Below are 21,731 nucleotides of genomic sequence, written 5' to 3' on the forward strand. Positions count from 1 at the left end.
TTAGAACTGGTACTAAAACTGCTGTTCACTTGGCTAATTTCAGTAAACATATCAAGAAAAACAAAGCCAAAGCTGGACATGTAGTGCACAGAAATAGACTAGCAGGTCCTGAAAGTGCTCTGTGAAAATTTCAGGATAATACATAACAAGTGAATGGTACTGTCCTGGTAGTAAAACTCACTGGTGGTTGAAAAAATGTAAACTCCTTGACATTATTACTGTAAAGAGCTGAAATAGCTGTGATTCCTAAAAGCATTTTGACAGACTGAAGGCCAAAATAATGGAAAGGCAGCAGGCCAAGGTCGTTAGCAAAATAATCTGAAAATCGTTGCATGCTCTTTGACAAAAGCATAGGTAGTCATTCAGGGAGGAAAGGGTAATGTTCAGCCTTTTCATTATCTAGTAACAACAGAGTTTTAAGGGGAAAAGGAAAAAAAAAAAAAGAAGAAGAAAAAAAAATCACCTTGCCTACTGATTTCTTACATTATGTTAAAGGAAAAGTACACCTTTACCCCGGGTGAAATTTTCCCGTGGTGAAATTCACTCCGGCTTCCTTCGCGTCGGAGGGACGCAGGGAGTGACCGCGGGATGCCCGCGCCGCTCCCCCGGCGGCCGTCGGCGTCGGTACCCGGCCCTGCCCCGGCCCTGTCCCGGCCCTGCCCCGGCCCAGTCCCGGCCCAGTCCCGGCTGCCTTCCCGCCTCGCCCGCCGCCCTCCTCGTTACCGCGGCGACGGGCGGGAGTCGCGGCGGGACGGCGCCGGGGCTGGCCGGGCTGCGGGGCTCGTACCGCGGCCACAGCGGCAGCGGGGGCGGCAGGAGCGAAGGGGGGAGCACGGCAGGTAACGGGAGGGGAGGGGAGGGGAGGGGGCGGCCGCGGAAGCCCGGGGGGTGCTGTCCGTGCCCAGTGTCCTTAGGTGCCCAGCACAGCCAAGGCTGTCCCTGTGCCGGTGTCACCTCAGTGGCAGCATCACCTCTGGTGCCCTGTCCCTTTTCAGCCAGTGCCTCTCTGGCAGTGTCACCTCCCGTGCGGGTCCCCTGTGGAGACAGCACCGCTTTGGCGATGTCACCTCAAGTGCCTGCTCCCTTTGGAGCCAAGTGTCATTGCCCACACGTCTGTGGGTACTGGTACCCGTGCCCTTGAGAGCCCACTGCTCTCCCCCACCAGGAATTAAGAATTAGGGCTGTTTCATGGTCCCCCGTCACCCCTAACATTCTTGCATGCAGGCAGGCATGCCCCCACATCCTCGTGTCCTGCTGGACCCACAGAACCGGGCTGGTCTCCGCAATAGCATTGTTCTGATCGTCCTGCCGAGGTATTCGAGGGCTGCGTGTCTCAGACTGCATCTGCCAGGCAAGGGAGTGACCAGTCAATAGGAATCGAAATGGTGTTTGGGAGCAGTTACGGCCGGGGTGGAGGTTAGTCAAAGGTACAAATGTTTGATGAGCGCAGCCATGGATCTATGGCACATTAAGATTCATGTGCTTCAGAGTGTCTTCGCAAATCATTGACGTAACACAACAGGGAATGATCCAAAACAAATTTCTGTGTGGAGACCCAGAGCTAGGTTCAAGCTCAGCACCACCTCTGGTATCTCAGTGCTGCACCAAGTGCGAGAATTGCAGTCAGAGAGCTGAGCTTACTCCCAAAGTTTTTGTGTCGCCCATTCCAACCTGTAATTAGAGCTGAACTCCCCTGTGCTTGTTGTTTTTAATGAGAAAATTGCATAATATGAAAGGAAAGCATAGAACTATCCAGTCTGCACTACTTGGCTATGTAAATGAATGCATTTAAGAGTCAGAATAATTTGATTTTTGGTGTTTTAACAGGTTAAAACGACAATCACTATTATGGAGGAGGACTTAGAAGTGTTCCAGGAACAAGCTGTGACTAAGTACGTAATGACTTACTCGCTTGGGAGTTGAATATATGATGGAATTGAATTATGTATGTTTATTAAAAATGTGAAACACAAAATATTAATGATTTTGGAAGAAAACTTGATTCTATATTTCTTTTGCTTTCCATGCAAACTGGAGAAGTTGCTGATAATTAAGACAAAACATCTTATTGCTTTGGCTAGTACTCCACTCACTGTTTCTCTTAGTTATTTTAATGTTTTAAATATTCATACCTGAACCAGAGGTGGAGGGGAGAATGAAAGCTATGTAGGGTTTTATTAAGATGTTAAGAAACATTATTTCAAACTTTTTATAAAAAGTACTTGAAGTTGCTAGGCTACAGCAATATAAACTATATATCACAGTTCTTAAAACATTAAGAATCTTGAAAACAAGATTAACTGCTAAAGGCCTAGCCTTATTTTGCACAGATAATAACTAAAACTGCTCTCCTCAAGTATTACGTGCACTTTTCATAAGAACACAATCATTTTTTATTTTTACATAATCCAAGTTTAGTTCTTTTAATGATAATCTAAAAAATATGTTAGTATTTAGTTAATCTAAAAAATATGTTAGCACAAAGTCTTTCTAAAGAAATGAGAACACGAGTAGGATTTTATGTAGGACCTCATCTCATTCAGCATCTTCAAGGAACACACAAATATAAGAACTTCTGCACTTAATGACTTAAACCAGAATATTTATCCATCATAATTTTGTAAGTAAACTTACTAACAACTTTTCAAATAAACCAGTTTATTTTGCCATTATTACCAAGAAACAGCACAACGTGATATGACGCATATTAAGTGTAAAAGTATTTCTTAAAATAAAAGAGGCATAATCTAGCATACTGTATTCTGGCCCAAGAAAGTTTTTAATGGGGTTTAAAAGTGTGGTGTGTTATACTGCAGATTAATGCTTGCACTTTTCATGGTAGATATAAATTACTGCAGTAAAATATTCTGATCAGTGTGGTGTCCCCTCTCCCCTGCTTTTTTTTTTTTTAATTTTTGCTTTGAGGGAATTCTTTTTTCATATCATAGTTACATGATTTATAAAAGTAGCTATATAAAAACAGGAATTAGAGAACCCCAAAGGTGTTGCTGTTCTTTGGCTACAAGTCAGAAGCCTATTTCAAAAATTCAGGATTCTGCCTTACCTTTATTTTACTCAATTTATGAAATTTCAGGCTATTTGCAGATGCATGTGGAAGAATTTGTCCTATCATAAACCATAATTCTTGCTAGCTAGGTATTTTCATTAACTATACAAAGAATCTAGAAGAGTAGTTTAGGATACTTCACTGAAAGGAAACTATTTCAGTCTATGCTGACAGTATTCCAGGGAAAATGCAGTGCCTTTAAAACTTGGGAAAATGGCTGAGTACTGGTGGTGAAAATCATGACAATTACATTCCAGCTGCAAAGACTCATAAATGACAAATTGTCTATCCATAGATGTGAATGATTCAGTATGGCTGAAAGTTGTTAAATAAGTTGGTTGTAGTTCTTAGAATGGAACTTTGGGGTAGAAGATTCTATCACAACTGCGTTGTATATTTCCTATTTTTAGAGCAAGGTTTGCAAAAAATAAATGAATTGACTGTAGAAGTTGTGGTAAATATCCAAACCTAATGAATATACTATGTAAGACTGAATAAGTTTTACTTTTGTTTGCATAAATATGGCCATACTTATTTTCCTATTTGTGAGCAAATGTAAATAATAAGGGAAGAAAGTATAAATTCAAGACAGACAGTATGAACCTTAAAATTCTTAAATAATCTGTTTTTAAATGACAACTTTATTCTAGAGTGTATGGAAAATACCATTCCTTCTACCATTCATTTTTCTGTCTGTTAGGAAACAATCAGAAAAATGCAGAACTGTGCAGAACTCCAAAGCAAAAGATGGATAAATAGAGCTAGAAAGGTCTAACTAGTGCAAAAATCACTTGTGATAAAGAAAAAGGCCTGGAGGTGGTAAAACTTTTTATCTGGATTTTTGCCTAAATTTGGAAACATTTTGTTTTACATGAAGATAAATAGTTATTAATGACAGTAGAATATGACTCATCTCTATTTTCACTTATATGGAGTGAAAATCGTTTGCAGCATAAAAGAAGACTAAGAGCTTGCCTACACCACTTTAAAATGAGATAACTTTAAGTGTTTTGAGCTGTTTCAAAGTAAATGAACCAAAAAAAAAAGTAGCTGCCACTTGCTGAAGTACAAGTCATTACTTCCCTGTATGATGAATCCATTCGACGTATGCATTCAGCAAACTGGGATTGCTGAATCCACATGGGTTAAAAAACCCATGCATACCTCTTTGCTTATGAGAAAATTTGTTCTTTGTGTGTTTGTTTACATATGTCGTACTAAACAAAAGAAGCCATTGCATTCCACATCCAGTGATCAAAATAAACTCTCATGACTGTGGTGCCATATAATTGGCCATATTCTGCAGGGGCTAATTTGCACTCTTTCCAAAACACTAGTGGACTAAAGCAATAGTTACTGCAACAAGTAGCACCTCTCTGCTAGCAGGTGGGGATGACTGCAGATCTGTCTTCAGTACTAGAGCCTTGGTACAGAATAGTTTTGGTAGTAGAACAGCAGCAGTAATCTACAACTTCACATACAGATTTCCTTTTGCAGCTGCAAGTGTGCTTAGAGGATCCAGGTAAGGAATTAGAGAAAGTGAAAATAGACTGAGAAGCTCTTTCAGAAGGGATTTTTCTTACAACAGCTCCCTTTTATATAATGATGGCTCTAGGTTCAAGAAGCATGCAAGAACTGCTAAGAGAAATTTTTTTAGCAACAAATGCAGAATTTGCCATGTGCAGGAAGATCTGAAAGAGGCAGGTGAAATTTAAGAGTGAAGGGTGTCAGCCACAGTGGATATGAAAGGGTAATCTGATGATGTAGGCTAGAAGTTGCGTTCTTACTTGCATAACAATATTTAGATTATCCATGTGACACACAAAAAAGCAAATACCTGTTTCTGAAGGCTAAAATCACATAGCTGAGTCATTGCTGGTGGTTCACCAAAGTGTTGCCATGTGACATTAGAAGAGGCTGGAAGTGCACAGGTCTTTACAGCAGTATCAAGGAAAAGGTAGTCTTGATGTAGCAGGTAGACCCGATAAAGCAGTATCACTTTATCTTCTGTTTACAAAATCCCATTTTATATTCCACCCAGAGGCAGTCAAAGTTTACCCATCATTAATGCTACTTTTGAGATGGGTTCCAGACACTTAGGAGAGGGGTATTTTTGTTTTGAACGATACACATCACTTGCTTGCACTTTGGTTATTGTCATTCTATGATTCATATTAACTTTCAAAACAGCATTACTAACAGTTTTAACATTAAAAAGTCATTAAGATTTCTGTGCGTTTAAAAAGCCCTTCCACGCTTAGCACTGATACTGTTACAGTTTCAAGGATTTGTGGATGTAAAAGGAGTTTTAAAGAATTTAACTTAAAAAAATCATGCTAAGTTTTAATTATGATGTTATAAATCTAACAAATTCTCTTAAATTTCCTGTAATAATTATCAGACCAAGGGATGTGCACAATTTAAGCATCAAATAAAAGATTTGTGATAAACCCATATCCACATTAAGGAGCTGTTTTTTTCAGTTTAGTGCAGTCAAAAGTTGAGCATGCAGGCAAACTCAAGACTGATGAAGTGAGATTCCACCTACATTTGAAGGCATCATTTAACTTTCCCATTTCTTTCTTTCGGTTGTTGAAAAGTGGTTAGTTTGGTCGCAATTAAAACAGAATTGAAGCAACGTAAATAAAAAATTGTTTTCTCCCTTATTCTTTATATGAAAAAATAAATCTCTTTATGTTTTTAGAGCTTCTCCATGTGAAGCTGAACTTCAGGAATTAGTGCATCAAATTGACATCATGGTAAACAGAAAGCAAGTAGAATGGGAAAGAAAGATGAGAGCTTTGGAAGCAAAGATGGATATCCAGGATCAAGAATTAGCAAGTGCCCAAAGCAAACTGGATCAAAAAGGTCAAGAGGTATTTAAGAATATCACATTCTATAAAGAAAGTATTTATTCTGGTAGTTTCTTATTAGTATGCTTTAAGTTCTCCATAAGACTGTTTGTTCTATCATGTAAAAATACCAAACACCCCTTAAAGGTCACTAATTATCCTTAGTGTTTTGTTTTAAAGTGTGCTTCTGTTCTGAAAAGTGATTGTAAAAATGTCATTGAAAATCTCATATTTCTTCTATTTCCCTAAAGTCTACATCAAATATTCTCGGGTTATCTGTAAAAAGATAGTTCGATGTTTTTTCTAAATGCCAGCACTTCTCATTTCATCAGGAATTTTAAATGGAAGAATGCAGTTCAGAAAGGTTCCCAAAATTATGTCTTTGTTACTCCTGTTTACTCCTGATTTTTAGCATTTTACATTATATACTGTCTTTGTATGATAATTTTATTCATTGTGAAGACTTGAAATGTATTACTACTTTGATTTTCTTGGGAAACTTAAAGCCCCAGTGTACCTGATGTTGTCTGTATTTCACAGTCTTTTCTTCTGAATAATTATTCAGAAGCATCAAGAAATCCTTGCATAGCATTCAGTTCTAGTTCAAGCCTGCTGAATTTAATTGTTGACACGAGGGCATCCTTGTGTGAGCACGGTGGCTAAATTGCCTGTGGGAGTTTTGAAAATGGAGTGACTCTCCCTAATGAGCAATTAGGAACTTGCCCTTAGTCCCTGCAGTCAGAGGAACCAAGAGAAGAATTCAAGTAGCCCATCCTGAAAGCGTCAATTTATTTGCTGTACAGACACGTTATCTGAAATACTTCAGCGTATTCTACCAAGCTTCCAATTGCCCTTCCAGAAAAGCACAGGTGCCATGTATGCTTTCTGTCATATTTCTCAGGTCTCTGTGAAACTCAGTAATAATTCATGATATCACAAATGGCACTGCACTTAGGGAGCTGAAATGAGTCCACAGTGTCTCCTGGTAATTTGTACATAAATACTGGAAGGTAATTTGTATCATTTTATAAGCCATGCAAGGAAAATTTTCACAATGGGAAACAGCGTAGTTGGGTTAAAAAAGCTTTTGGGAATGGTCTTTTGTGACAGACTTGTACAATATTATGACTAAATCATATCAGCGTGTATTGACATTTTTTACAATAAAGTCCATAATTTGATGTTGACACAATCTAGGTCTGTGGCATGCAGTTCCATTATCAAGCTACTGATTTAATACTTATTTTTAATACCTCTTCTTAAAGCAGTGATCTTCTTTCAAAGTTTCAAATTACTTTCCCAAAAATTATGTATTTTGAAAAATGTCAGAAAAGGTACTTTTGAATGCTTATTTTAACTTTAGGTGGGACTACTTCAACAAGAATTGGAAAACTTACAGAAAACTAAAAATGAAATGGCTCAGAGTTATGAAACTCAGCTTCAAGCACTGAAATCTCAAGTAAGAAAAATGTCAGTTTCATTATTTTGTGATTGCAGTATAAAAAACTTACACATGCCAAATTGCATAGATGTGCCATCATGGATTTGGGAAAGATGAATCGTGTCATACAAATGATGATGACTACAGCTGACTACCAGGCTCTGTTGTAATTTATGTACTGTCATGTCAAAACTCTTTGGATGGATTTTGATGTGGATGTGACATCTGTTATGAAGACAGATACTTGATTTCCTAACTTCAGATTAATAAACTAAAGCCTTGGCAAATGAATAAAATAGGTAATTGGATTCATGCTAATATGAGTCTGATGCACGTTAGGGATTTTAAGATTTATACTGTGCTTATCATGTCTTTGCTATATCTTTTTCTGGTTTTAGTTTCCGTGATTTACTCAACTGCTAAAGTGGCCTGATAGCTTTCCATAAGGTATAGATTTCCTTTGTATCAAAACTGGAATAACCCACATTAATGATGTTGGGTGTTCTGACTTTATTTATTTCTGAGTGTTCATGAAGACCAGAAAGCCAGTTGTATCCTGGGCTGCATAAAAATCCAACAAGATTGAGGGAGGTTGTTCTCCCCCTTTTCTGCTCTAGTGAGGCCCCACCTGCAGTGCTGTGTCCAGCTCTGGGGTCCCCAGTACGAGGAAAATTTGGACTGGTTGGAGCAAATCAAGAGGAGGCCGTGAAGAAGATCAGAGGGGTCTGGATCATCTCTCTGGTGAAGACAGGCTGAGAGAAAGGACAAGGGTTTTAAACTGAATGAGTGCAGATTTAGACTGTACCTGAGGAACAATTTATTATTTTTTTCAGTGAGGATGGTGAGACATTGGAACAGGTTGCCCAGAGAAGTTGTGGATGCCCCAATCCTGGAAGTGTTCAAGGCCAGACTAGATGGGGCTTAGAGCAAGCTGGTCTAATGCAGGGTGTCCCTGTTTATTGGACTAGAGGATCTTTTAAAGGTCCCTTTCAATCCAAACCATTCTATGGTTTTATGATGCAGTTTGGCTATGTTTGCTCTACACCTGTTTTTTGTGTCTTCAGTATTTTCTACTTCAGTCATGAATATAAATTTGCAGCAAACTTGAGTTGATTCTGTTTCTCAGCTTTTAACAATTCTGAATTGTTTTTCCTGCTACTTTTCTGTTCCCTTCACTGGATTCTTCTACTAGAGACGTAGTGTTATAATTCAGAATTTTCAGTCACCACACTTATATAGTGATGTCAGATCGCATAAATTGAATATCATTATTTTCATTTAGAAGTGATAGTACACCTGAGTCCATCAAATGAATAAATGTATTACTTATTTTTAATGTTATGTTGTCTTTAATTTATCTATTCTTTTACAATTGAAGAGTGATTTGGAAAACAATTCTGTAAGTAGGCAGTAAATGCTTTGGCTCTTTTGTAATTAACACTTCTAATCATTTGGGAAAGTAGCTAGAAATAAAAGCTGGTTTATAATTTACACAAATTACAGAAAAGCATCATCTTAGCATGATTGTTGAGAAGATAAACATCAAACAAAAGGAGCGTGACATTTTATGCATAAGTAGTAAGGTATCTTTGAGCAGTGCAGAACTATTCTCAAAAATATAGTAAAGCTCTTTTTTCTTTATAACATTTGCTGCAATATTTTTCACTTCTTAATTATTTTTTTTATTCCATGCTAAAAATGCTTGGGTTTATGTTACATGTTGTTGCTAATATCTTCACTGAAATTGAACCTTCTGAAATTGAAAGTCCAAGCAATTTTTCAGAAAGATTTTTATTTTGAAGTGTTTAATTACCCTACAAGTCCTTTCCATGGGCAAATACAACCTGTTTTCTCTTTTATTTTTTTAAAGAACCTGACATTTTCTAACCTACAACCTCTAACCTAACCTCTTTAAACCTGGTTATATTTCTTCCCCAAATTCTTCTTTTTAATTACCACTCAGACCACTTAACCTTTCTTTGGGTTTCTTGATTGCTTCTTCTTCTATCTTTATGCAAGATAAACTTGATAGAACTTCGGATTTCTAGCTCTTAAGAATATGCGTCAGTTTCCCAATCCTTGTCTCCAAACATTTCATTCTCTCAGTCATCCTATTCCTTTTTCTAAAGGTTCCAGCACTGATGCTGTTTGCATTTTATTTTCCAGCTCCCATTCCTCTCCTTTGACCAAACCATATTTCTTCATGAAATATCCACCTTATTCACCTTGACTGAAAAAGAAAACTGTTAAATGTCTGTGTTAAGGGGCCTGCCTTGATTCTCCATGTGATAAAAAAAAGTCTGCCTGTCAGAACAATTCCTAGCACTTATGCTAGACAATAGGATTGTCCCACTCTGCTCATCTAGCTTTTGCCACATCTCCTTACTGAGTGTCTTTCCTGAATAACAGTGCTGCATTGTCTGCAATGGAATGGCTTTAATGTCCCCAATTCTGAGCTACACAAACTCATATCCTTCTGTGACAATATTAATCTTTGCCTTATCTCCTTTGATTCCCTTCTTTTCGTTCTTATTCTCACTTGGAAGTTACACCACCTTTTAAACTGTAGAATCTTAAGAGCTAATTTAGTTTTGCACAAATTGTGTGTTGCTATTTACCAATAGCGTTGTATCTTTTTCTACAGAGGTGTTCTTAAAATCCCACCCAACATTTCTTCCTTCCTAATCTTGGTAGAAATAGTAAGGATCACTTTTCCTAGCTATCAGAATGCTACACTATTCAGAATGAATTTCTTTTCTGTTTGATGAGCAGTATTACGTCTGAATTGATTGTGTGCCTGTTGAATACAGTAAAACCTATATTTTTTTTGTATTAGGGAAATAATTCCTACTGTGTAACATGAAACTCTTAGGCCACACTGTTGTATTCATTCAAACATGCAGCATTTTGTCATAACTAAATAGCAAAAACTTCTGAGGTTCATCTGCATTACTTTGATCTTTTTTTTTATATTAATGTCTAGTAGTTATTCTCACTTTGAGAGTGATGGCAATCTCTCAGCAAAAGAACAAGGATCCTTTCATGCTCTAAGAATTTTGCAACTGATTTCCTCACTTAGCCATGTAAAAGCTACTTCTGAGCTATCCCAGGCTCCCTTTGGAACCAACAGAAAGAAATGGACACCCCCAGAATACAATTCACCTCAGTGTATGACAAGAATTTAAGATAGCTGAAATGACTAAGCATTCACAGGCAGATTTTTCTGATGCAGAGTATCTCAAGCTTGTATGTCTAACTTTCAGAAATCTAAACTAAGATGGATTCTACCCCAAACTCACTAAAATGCCTCTTTTTTTCTCCTAACATGCTGAACATGTGAACAGAACAACTTGGACCTTTTAAAGCAAATATCTGGGCTTAAATGGAAGGATTTTTGTCTTTCAGTCTCGTTTCCAGTTATCATAACATCCAGACAGTAATTTGCCTTTAATATCCTACTGTCATTAAATATCTAAGATTCAAACTAAATTTTCTCATTTTGGCCACTCTGTTCCATTTTAGACTGATTTAGCAAATTGTTGGATCCTGTATTTCCCAGCCTTCTTAGCATAAGCATTCCAATACCTGTCTTATCTGAATTGAGTCTTCCCTGGCAGATCACATATGCCATAATATATTCAAGAGCAAATCTCTTATTTGAAAAAGGGTATCTTTCTTCCAAGGTCAACGAGTTTGAGCCTGGATGCTGTGACTCATTTAAAATACTTTATCTTAACTCTGTTCTCTGACAAAGACAATTTCAAATATGGACAGCTTCACTGCAAGAGGTTTGATTTGGGTTTAAAGGTGATAACTCAGCTCTGTTATGCCCATGTTACAGCATTGCTATTCAGACATTCCAAATTGGTGAAATCTGTGCCTGGGCCTCTTCATGCCCTTTCTAGTCCAGGACAATCTCTTTTCTAGTCATTTTTTCAATTAGTCTTTGCTGTCTCATGTTACAATTCTGAAGTTCATCTCGAATGTGTCTAGAAAGTTTCCAGATTATTTTTTAATTTATTTCTTCTGGACTTTTTTGGCCATGTTTGTTATCTGAACAGACCTCAATTGCTCATTCAGTGTTGACTCAACAGGATTCCATTCCATTTCCAAACAGTAGTTCACTTTGAACTCTTAACTGTTTAACTGTTTATATATTATAAAATATATAAGATTTTATGGATTTTGTTTGGGTATACAAAGAACTTCATGTGAGAGTCAGGTTTTAAGTCATATATATTTAAATGTAAAGGAACTAAACAATGAGACACATGATCAGTATTTATTAGAAGCTTCTTTTCTGCATAATATTCTTTCCAAAGTTCTTCCACTCAGCTTTCCTCAAGACCATATTTTAGTGTTTACTTTATCAATATCTTTGGGTTTGCTTTTTTTTTTTTCCAAAACCAAATGTACATATTCCTACAAAACAGTATCGCTTTTCTGTATCAAATCTGTTAACAGGCACTAGACAGACCCTTTGTTTTGTGCAGTGTAGTGAACTGATGTGAAAACTGGCTGTTTTTCTGAAGAGGCTGGTCCTTCTCCTGGTACCTTTTCTTCTGTGCCTCTGACTCCTAAGCCTTTCATGGTGACATCAGTAGGCAGTGTCTGTTGTCTATTTACTGTCTAATTCTGAGACCCACACAGTGGTACCAGGAGAGTGCCAATCATCACCCACATAACATTTCAACAATTTTCATCATAAGAAAGAAACACGCAAGTTTAGAGTACATTAATGATAATTCATTCTGTCTAGTGAAGCACCCTTTAAAAATGTCAACACAAGATGGCAGTAAACAAGTATAGAACAATCCATATGAGCACTGTAGAGGAAATGACTCTGTGGGTAGCAATGCCATGGAGAACTGCAGCAGAATTAAGTAGCTGTCAAATGAACCCACTTGAACAGTTAGTTAACATTTATATAAGAGCTTAGTCTTGTTCATGTGTGATAACTTTATTAATTGATTTTAACTTTATTAATTGATTTTTTTTGTTACATTGATTAAACATTTAGAATGCTAAAGCTGCAGTTGGTGATTCTAGTTTAAACAAAACTTCGGCCATGTGGTCCTCCTTGATAGATTCTGCATGTTCAACTCTACTTTTGTTTTTAGTTCTCAAAGTTGATACATAGTTATGAAAAGCTACAGTCACATCAGTTAAAACAAAAAAAGCTCCAAAGTAGAGATGAATGTGAGGAAAACCTGGAGACATCATCTAACCCAAGGAATTTATATGTGAAACTTGAGGTAAGAATAGTTGTCGTTATATTTTAATATGCTTTTAGAACTAATCTTTGATTTAAAATCATAAGCTTTATTTTGCTCATAGTTCTACAAAATTATATAATTGTCTTGCTTTGGCAAGAAAGGTTCTTAATTTTAATATTATTTAATAGCAAAATTTTTGTAAATGTAGCTGTAAATAAATTTTACTTTTTTCCTGAAGAATAGATGTGTACTAGATAACACAATCTCTTGAGGTGTGAGAGCTTCTACATATGCAGGATACTGTCACATAATACCTATCATTAATTCAAGTTTTATAGACCTCAGGACAACCTTGACTGCTTTGGGCTACATAGAAAAAAGGAATTAGGATTGGAAAACTGCTCGTTACACATATATCCTGTCAGCACCCATATGCCTGAAGCAATCCGTGACCTTGACCTTAGTGCCTAATTTCCCCAGGCAATGTATGAGGAAGGATTAGACACTTAAAAATACATCCTGCAGAATCCAGCATACTGACTGGGGGACTATATAATAGATGCTGAGGACAGGATTCAGTCATGCTCCCTATCCGTTTGGACACGGGCTGGATTTTAGTGGACTTATTCTTGAATACAGGAAGACACTGATTTTTGTTCATAATTCCCAGCCTTGACTTCTCAGAAGTTGCTTTATGATCTGCGGAATAATCAGGTATTTATTGGACCAACAAGAGAGTTAGGGAAGATAGAGAGCTTGTAGAGAACATGCCCACAAGTGGGTCTTCTATCCAAATACTCCTCTGTCTGTATTCAGTGGGGCAGAAACTGATATCCAGTATTATTTTGTATAATTGAGCAGTATAATCTCTGGATATGCTAATTTTTGCTGCTTCTTTTTTATTAAGCCAATAAATTTTCTGATATCCTGAGCTAAATTAAACAACTTGAAAAGGAAGAATTTTGGAGCTTGTTGAAAAATAACATTTGTCTGTTAGATAGAAAACTAACATGGGAAGATTATACTTCAGATTCTGAATTGAAAGATTTTTACACCAAGTCCTCCACTTATGGGAAGAACAGTCTAACCAGTAATCTGGTGAAGCATAGGATGATCACAAAATCCATGTTTTCTCCGTTGATCTTTTGTGAAGACCATAATAAAGTAGTGTGTGCTCCACATGCTTACTGGGCTGGGTGCTGTAGGCAAAGCAAGGAGAGTGGTACCAGTTGATATGCGAGCTGCTTGCCCAGCTCTAAGCATTGGGAGGACTTAGATGTTTATGATGTAGATTTATGATGTAGTTGATTTGGACGCTTGGAGGACTTTGCAATCAAGAAATTCAGCACTAGTAGACTTTAAGTAATTTCCTACTTTCAACCCAAACTAAGCAGGATATTAGGATCTGTATTTTGGACTTGCCTTTTATGTCATTCTGTAAGATACAGGACTAACTTCTGTGACCTCTGGGTTCCTGTATCCACATAGACACATCCCAACTCTATATGATGTTGGCTGTCTCCTCCACATGGAAGTTCTCACCATCAGAAAAGCTACGATGCTGTGGACTGCAGCATAGCTCCCAACATCAGCTACTACAAGAATAATAAATGGGTTGTACATCTATCATTGATATATCACTACTGTCAGCTAATTTGAGAATAACCTTACTCAAGATTAAAATGTGAAAATAATGTAAGACAATGCTATAATTTGATTAATTATGCAGTATGAAAAATGAGTGCTTGGAATATATTCAGCAAATCCGAGTATTCAGGAAATAATTACTGTGGTGAAAATCTACTAAGCTCAGCAGTGCTTTAGTAAGGCCTTGAACCTGCAGTCCTTACTAAATAGTCTGAAACGCCATTTGTATCATGATAAAATAGGGATATGTTTATTGTTTTAAATGCCAAAGCAGATGTCAGGAAAGCTATGAAAGAAGATTTGTATTAATCTGTGTTGAAAAATAGTCAGGTTTTATTCAGCAGAAAAAAAAAACAAAAAAAAAAAACCTTATTGTTTTAAATTTGGGGAATATGCCAGTTTAGCTTAATTATAAAATATCATGTGTCTTTTTGGAACAACATTTCCATTCGTTTTCAATATATAAATCAGTGTACTGTTGTTTTGCTAAATTTTCGAACTAAAAGAGCAACAGCTCTAGTAACTGAAGTTCTGCTTATTTTTAATATACTGCATTTAAAATATATTTGTGAACATACAAGGTTCGGCATGAGTTTAAAGCAAATTCAAATACACTATAAATATGAACGTAAGTGCAAATACAAAAATAATATTAGATAAATCTAATATAATAGAATTTCTTAAACAGCTTTTTGTTTAAACTAGATGAACTGAGAACCTGAAGCAGCAATTTTAAAGAGAGCAAGAAGTAAAATTTATTCAATGTAGCTGCTGTCCCATTAAAAACAAAGGTGAAAAGTGAGCACTTTGCGTCTGAATATTAAGGGTTTGATTCCCTACTGATTACCCTTCTCAACACTGATACAGCTTTAAAGTCAGAGGAACTACTATCCAATTTTTGTACCATAGTAATAACTCTAATATTTTATTGTTTTTATTCAATTGTTATGTTTACACTCATTTTTCTCTGATCAATAGCCTTTAAGACTGGTCTTTCTCTGGTGGGGATGATTGCATGGCTTGTTTATAGAATTGTTCTTTTTTTTAATTTCTATCCAAAATTATGGAAAGATTATGTATTAATTAAAACATTAGGTATTTCTTAGAGCAATACAAATTAAAAAATTCTTTCAATTGAGGAAAGTAGATATTTCCTCTATGTTTACTAGGCTTGTTTTGCTGTCTTTCAGGAATTTAAGACAAAATCACAACAATGGGAGAAGAATGGGACAACCTGTGGAAATAACCCTTCCTATGTAGATAGGCAACCCAGATTATTGCCCGAGAAATGTAATTTATTTCAGGTAAAATTCCTACCTTCCTGCTCTAGGAAGAAAATGAATTCTTTGCTCAGCTAGAGCTTACTTAAACTTAATTTTTAAAAACTAAGCTTAGAGTGAATATTACAATGCATGTCTATATTGATAGTGAATATATGGTAAGGCAGAACCATACTGGAAGATCTAATGATACATGCAGCTATTTTAATTTAGTTTTTCTCATGAAAATGAGAAAATTAATAAGGATCATGATGAAAATATTAATATTTCTTTTAAAAAAACCCCAAACAATTACAAAACCCACTGAATGTTCCTTTTTACTTTTTAAGCATATTATGGATATACTTTTCCATGTTATTTGCTATTATGCAGTTAATTGTGACAAGTTATTAAAAAGTATCTTACCAAGTAAATAGTGCATGCCATTAAGGTGTTGATGCAAGTATAAAGTTCCTTCAAATCTGATAGCCTTCTTTTTTTTGAAGATCATAAATATACACTAGTATCATTTGTGCAGAAAAATGAATTTTCATATGCTACTCCAGAATCACTCTTGGAATTGTTCGTTGGATCACTTAGCCTTTTTTTTTTCATATTTTCCAGCCTTCTAGTTACCATGCAGTTCCTTGATTGACTTTATGATTATTTTTTACCTGCCAATTTGCTTATTTTTTTTAATATAGACTATTGATACTGCATATTTTTATTTTTTTTAATTCCTTCTATTCCAGAAAAAAATGTTATTTAATGATGTCGTGATGACCTATCCTTCTCTAAAAAAAAAAACCCAGAAAATAACTTACAAATTGACTGCGCCACAAGACAGCTTGAAAATTAAGTAAGGGGAAGCCAATTATGTTGCTCACTGGTAATTCCCTTTTCCACTGTTACTAAGCTCATTGGATCTTAATCTAGTGAAACACTTTCTTAACAATTCCTGTGAGACTCTTTACACATATCCAGAGTTTCCAAGGACAACAGTTGTTTTGGGTTTAGCGGCTGAGAGCATTATATTCCAGCAATTGAACTTCCGTACAAATGTGTTAAAAAAGAGAGTCTTTGACTAGATAAAACTATTGACTGATGACATGTTGATTGTACAGTTAGACAAGTCAAAATAGAGTACTCAGGGTGATCATTCACAGTTTTCTGTTGAAGCTTTCATTGCCATCAGTGAACTTGCTTTGAAGACAATTTCCTTCACAACTGTAACATAACACCAACTATTTTTTCAAATCCAAGTCTGATGGACTCTTACCTTTAGCTGTTTCAAAAGTGTTAATTGTTCCTGCATCTTTGCCTCAAATTTGTCTTTCATGAGATCTTTGATTTGCAGTTGCGGTCTTGCACTTTATTTTCACAGGATGTATTGACACTTTCGTATATCAGAGTCCAGAACTTGGATGTCAAAGGGACCTTAATTTTTTATCTATAGAAATGAAACTTAACTTGCAAAATTTTTTGGCTTTTTATTTGACATGCAGCCAATGGTCCATTCTACTTAGGTTCTCAGCCAACACAAATTATGAGGACATAGTCAATAACATCAAAAACTGTCTAAAGTATGACTTTTTGCAGTCCTTGTCAGTGAAACATGGTGTTTTTAACCCTATTTATTTTTACTTTATATTTTCTTGCCCAGCTTGTTCTCTGCACGTGATATATGATTTCCAGGTCATATTTTGTTGTCATTTTTCAAGTAATTCTCAGTCTTCTGAAAGATTAGTGCTGCTTGTTAATCTCCCAGTATTGGGATTCATGTGGTTAATTTTTTAAACAGCAAAAACAGTTGCCATAGTAATTATGCTTCTTCACAATGCCTGTGGATTCAGAAATACTGGCAATACCAATTTTCTGAAGTTTTGTGTTTAGGATTTTAATTGGTACAAGAAACTGCATGGGGTGTAGGACTCTGCCAAATGTACGAATGATTCTTCCCCAAGTTTAAGGATAATGATCTCAAAGAAGTGCAGTTCCTGTAGTAACCGAGCTGTTTGTACATGACCTGTGCAATGGTAGTCAAAGGTTAATATCTATCCTGAGGCACACACACACACAGCTCCTGCTGAGTTCAATGAATCAAAGAGGAACATTTCTCTCAAATTATTTCTCACAGGTAACTGCTTTGAGTAGGTCATCATAATCACCTTTTTCACATTTGAGGCTCATTAACATTAAGTACTAGGAAAATACACAGCACAGGAGAAAAAAAAAATCCTTGAAAAACTCCTGTGTCCTTGAAGGTTTTGGAAACTTTTTTTTTTAACTGAGGGCAAGCAATTCGAACTGTTTGAATTTTGTCATCTTTTCTAAGCAAATCCAGCTGAAGACAGGAATAGTCTTATGATTTCAGTAGTAACAATTTGGTCCTAGCAATTTACATGCAATTATTGAGTTTAATTTAAAATATTTTCTTGTTTTGTAGAAGCAGACCCAGAATTATCAACTCCAAATATGCAATAGGAAACAAAACGAAGAAGAGCTAATTACCTATACCCAGCCCAAAAGTGAAAACGATGATTTGATTATTGAAAAGCTAAAGGCAATTGTGTATGAAATAGCAAGAAACAAGAATAAACTGGTAGAGGAAAACATGAAACTCCGTGAGGATCTAAAAATGTACCAAAATCAGCGCCAGGTAGTAAAGGATTTTTATGATGACTGTGGAATTAATGTTGGAAAATCAACATTACATATACATTAAATGTATTCAGTGCATGAACACAGAATAATCTGGGAGCAGTATGGGTTGGGTTTTTTAGTAAAACAGAAATAAGTTTGATTTGTAGCAATATATTTTTTCTCTTGTCTATGTATCTAGGGTTTTTATAACTCTCCTATATCCATAGCATCTACATGAACTTCCCCTAGCTTGGTTCCTTGTATATAAATGACTTCTGTGAATTCTCTTTATCTGATTTACACCTTGCTGTTCATTCTGCCATATAGCTAGTAAAGAAGTATATACAAACATGTGTGGTATATTTTGTTAGTTTTGAAAGGAGATTATGCAGTCAATTTTTAAAAATTTTTAAGTTTCTGGCTATTGTAAATAACCATCAGGTTTTATCCCTAGCTCACTGTTTTTCAGCATAGCACTGATCTATGAATACAGCCATTTCCTCCTCTTCTTTTGGCCATGGTATATGAGTTCTGACAAGACTGAGATAATACAAGATCTTTACAACCTTTTTTATTATCTGTGTTTGAAACATATCAGGAATGAGAATTTTTGTTGATTTTTTTTTTCTGGTGACATATACCAGTTATGCTTTTGCTTATTTATTTAAACACTTCTAGGTTCCGTAATATATTGAATGGTGTATAGTAACTTCAAATCCTTTTGGAGGAAGATTTGTTTCTGTTTATAGACAGTCTTGCAGAGTGCTAACAGTATATGCAATATACTTTATAGGAATTGGCCTATATGTGTCAGAGGTTAATTTCAGATTGTGTTGTCAGGTGTTGTCAGAAGAGCCAAGTTTATACATGCTATTTGCACTTTAGTTCACTGAGTCTTTTGCCTATATACACGTTACCAGTGTGCAAGCAAAACTTCTGTTTTGAGGCCTGTTAAAAAGGCTGTCATCAAAAGCAGTGAGGCTAGAATATGCAGTGGAACAAATCATGGCAGTCACAGCAAGTGGATACATGCTGTATGATGGAGAGATTGTGCTGTAGCTTTGAAGAAAATCTTCAAGCAGGAAGAATTTTGGAATCATATATTCAAGAGAATACAGGAGCTGTAGGATGCTTGAAGACACTTTAAGTAAAAGTGGAGCTAGATGTACATAACAGTGTCATCTGAAGGGCAGAAAGTTGCAGAATAACTGTGTTGGTGGTGTGGAATGCTGTTATGTTAGTTAGGAAAACTGCATTTGGAAATAGCTGCATAAGGGAAACACTGATGTAAATGAATGGTGAAAAGGGGTAGCTCAGGGAAAATATATTTTTAGGAATGTCTGTATGAGAAAGAAGTACAAGGCCTGTTGTCAGCCAGAAAAAGTAAGTAGGTTTGCGTAAAGGAGAATTAGGTGGAGGATGGTAATAGTTGGACATGATATGGGTAATGGAGGAAGGAGTAGGTGGGAATCCTGGTGTGGAGAACACTGATGGGAATGAAAGCACGAATTGTTGAGCCTCATATATTCCTTTATGCCTATGATCATTTCAGTGTGCTTCTAATTACTTCACTTGTACTATTAATTAGCAAATAATAAAGTTAAATGTTTGGAAGAGCAGTTTGTTGACTTTACAGAAAACGGAAAGTTTAAAATCTCTAAATGGAGACTGGAGTCTGTTTCTCTACCCTCTGAATTATCTGACAAATTTATCTGCAGCCATAACATGAGAGGTAACCTGAAAACATCACACAAGGGGCTTGGTTCTTGAAAAGTCAGCATTAGGTCAGCTGCTGGATACTAATTTTTGTAAAAATACACTATATAATTGTATTTAAAAGGTTGAATAGTGTATTTGGTTTGTGTTGGGAAGGTTTTGGTAGTGGGGGCACTCCAGGGATGGCCTCTGTGAAAAGGTACTGGAAGTTTCCCCCATATCTGACAGAGCCAATGCCAGCCAGTTCCATGATGGGCCCACTGCTGGGCAAGGCTGAGCCCACCAGCAGTGATGGTGGTGCCTTGGGGTTAATGTATTTAAAAAGGTGTATGGGGGGAGAACCCTGTGCAGTGGGGAGAGAAGAGTGAGAATATGTCACAGGAGCAGCCCTGCAGACACCAAGGTCAGTGCAGAAGGAGGGGCAGGAGGTGCTCCAGGCACCAGAGCTGAGATCTCCCTGCAGCCCATGGTGCAGCCCATGGGGACGCAGCTGTGCCCCCACAGCCCATGGAGGTCCATGGTGGAGCAGAGATCCACCTGCAGCCCCCTGGAGGGACCCAGGCCAAAGCAGGGGGATGTCTGAAGGAGGCTGTGGGAAGCCTGTGCTGGAGCAAGCTTGTGACAAGACCTGTGGCCCTGTGGAGAGGGGAGCCCACGCTGGGGCATGTTTCCTGGCATGATTGTGACCCCACTGGGGGCCCACACTGGAGCAGCCTGTTCCTGCAGGACTGCACCTCGTAGAATGAAGCCATGCTGGAGGAGTTAATGAAGAACTTCAGCCTATGGGAAGGACTCACCCTGAATAAGTTCATGGAGGACCATCTTCCTTGCAAGGGACCCACACTGGAGCTGGGGAAGAGTGTGAGGAGTCCTCCCAAGAAGGAAGGAGCAGCAGAGATAAGGTGTGATGAACTGACCACAGCCCCCATTCCTCATACCCCTACAGCACTGGAGGGGAGGAGGTAGAGAACTGAGGAGTGAAGTTGAGCCTGGGAAGAAGGGAGCCATGAGGAGGTGTTCTAAGATTTTATTTTTATTTCTCATTAACCTGTTCTAATTTAATTAGCAATAAATTAATTTCTCTGAGTTGAGTCTGTTCTGCCCTTGGCAGTAACTGGTGAGTGGTCTCTCCCTGTCCTTAGCTCAAGAAACAAAGAGCTTCTCTTGTTTCTCTGCCCTGTCCAGCTGGGAAAGGCAGTGACAGTGTGGCTAAGGTGGGTACCTGGCATCCAGTCAGGGTCAACCTGCCACAAACAGCTTTGAGTAGAATTAGAACAAGAGCTGATCAGGAAATTTTTGGGACTTTGTTTTGATTGGCAAGCTAGTAGAAGCAAAACTTTTCACAGAAGGAAAGAAAAGATTTAATGATTTTTTTCAAATTGAAATAGACTCTTTATATGAGATATTTTCTAAACAAATATTGAAGTTTTCTGCTTCAAAATTAATTTTCATTTTAACTAGATGCAGTAGATATTTTCTAAAATAATAAGTGATGCATATCTAATTTATTTTTTAAACTGATATATGAAACTGTGAAACTCTTGACCTGAAGCTCTGTTTCAATTATTATTGCAGCTGCTGCTGTGGCTGCTGTTCTCCCTGCTACTATTTTAATTCACAAGAAAATACAATTTATGTAAATATGTGTGCTGACTGCAGTCTATCATAGAAAATATGACTTCTGTCACACAGTTGTGCGGAATTCATTTCCCTTATCCACCCCAGAATGAAGTCAGAGAGGTAACCATCTCCCAAGTTCATATGTTATAAAATTGTGGCTATTTCTTGAATGTTGGAGTAATGAAGATGAGAATAAGCAAGTCTTACCCACAACTTTAACAGTTCATTAAGCTTTATTTCACTTGAATATACCCAGAATTGCATTTTGGT

The 21,731-nt window shown here is 36.9% G+C and overlaps 1 protein-coding gene across 3 annotated transcripts in view; it reads left to right on the forward strand.

Moving 5' to 3' along the window:
* The first annotated feature begins 765 nt into the window (after positions 1-765).
* DEUP1 (deuterosome assembly protein 1) overlaps positions 766-21,731 on the forward strand; it is a 41,479-nt gene continuing 20,513 nt past the window's right edge. For 2 of the 3 annotated variants that reach the window (XM_053971755.1, XM_053971756.1), the window contains exons 1-7: positions 766-839; positions 1,828-1,892; positions 5,772-5,943; positions 7,283-7,378; positions 12,481-12,615; positions 15,414-15,527; positions 17,929-18,141. In XM_053971755.1, the coding sequence (XP_053827730.1) occupies positions 1,849-1,892; positions 5,772-5,943; positions 7,283-7,378; positions 12,481-12,615; positions 15,414-15,527; positions 17,929-18,141 (774 nt within the window). In that variant the 5' untranslated portion in view covers positions 766-839; positions 1,828-1,848. The remainder of the gene's footprint in view (positions 840-1,827; positions 1,893-5,771; positions 5,944-7,282; positions 7,379-12,480; positions 12,616-15,413; positions 15,528-17,928; positions 18,142-21,731) is intronic. The other variant, XM_053971757.1, reaches the window with a different exon arrangement.

The sequence above is a fragment of the Vidua macroura genome, chromosome 2 (assembly GCF_024509145.1).
Source record: "Vidua macroura isolate BioBank_ID:100142 chromosome 2, ASM2450914v1, whole genome shotgun sequence".
In the NCBI taxonomy this organism is placed as follows: domain Eukaryota; kingdom Metazoa; phylum Chordata; class Aves; order Passeriformes; family Viduidae; genus Vidua; species Vidua macroura.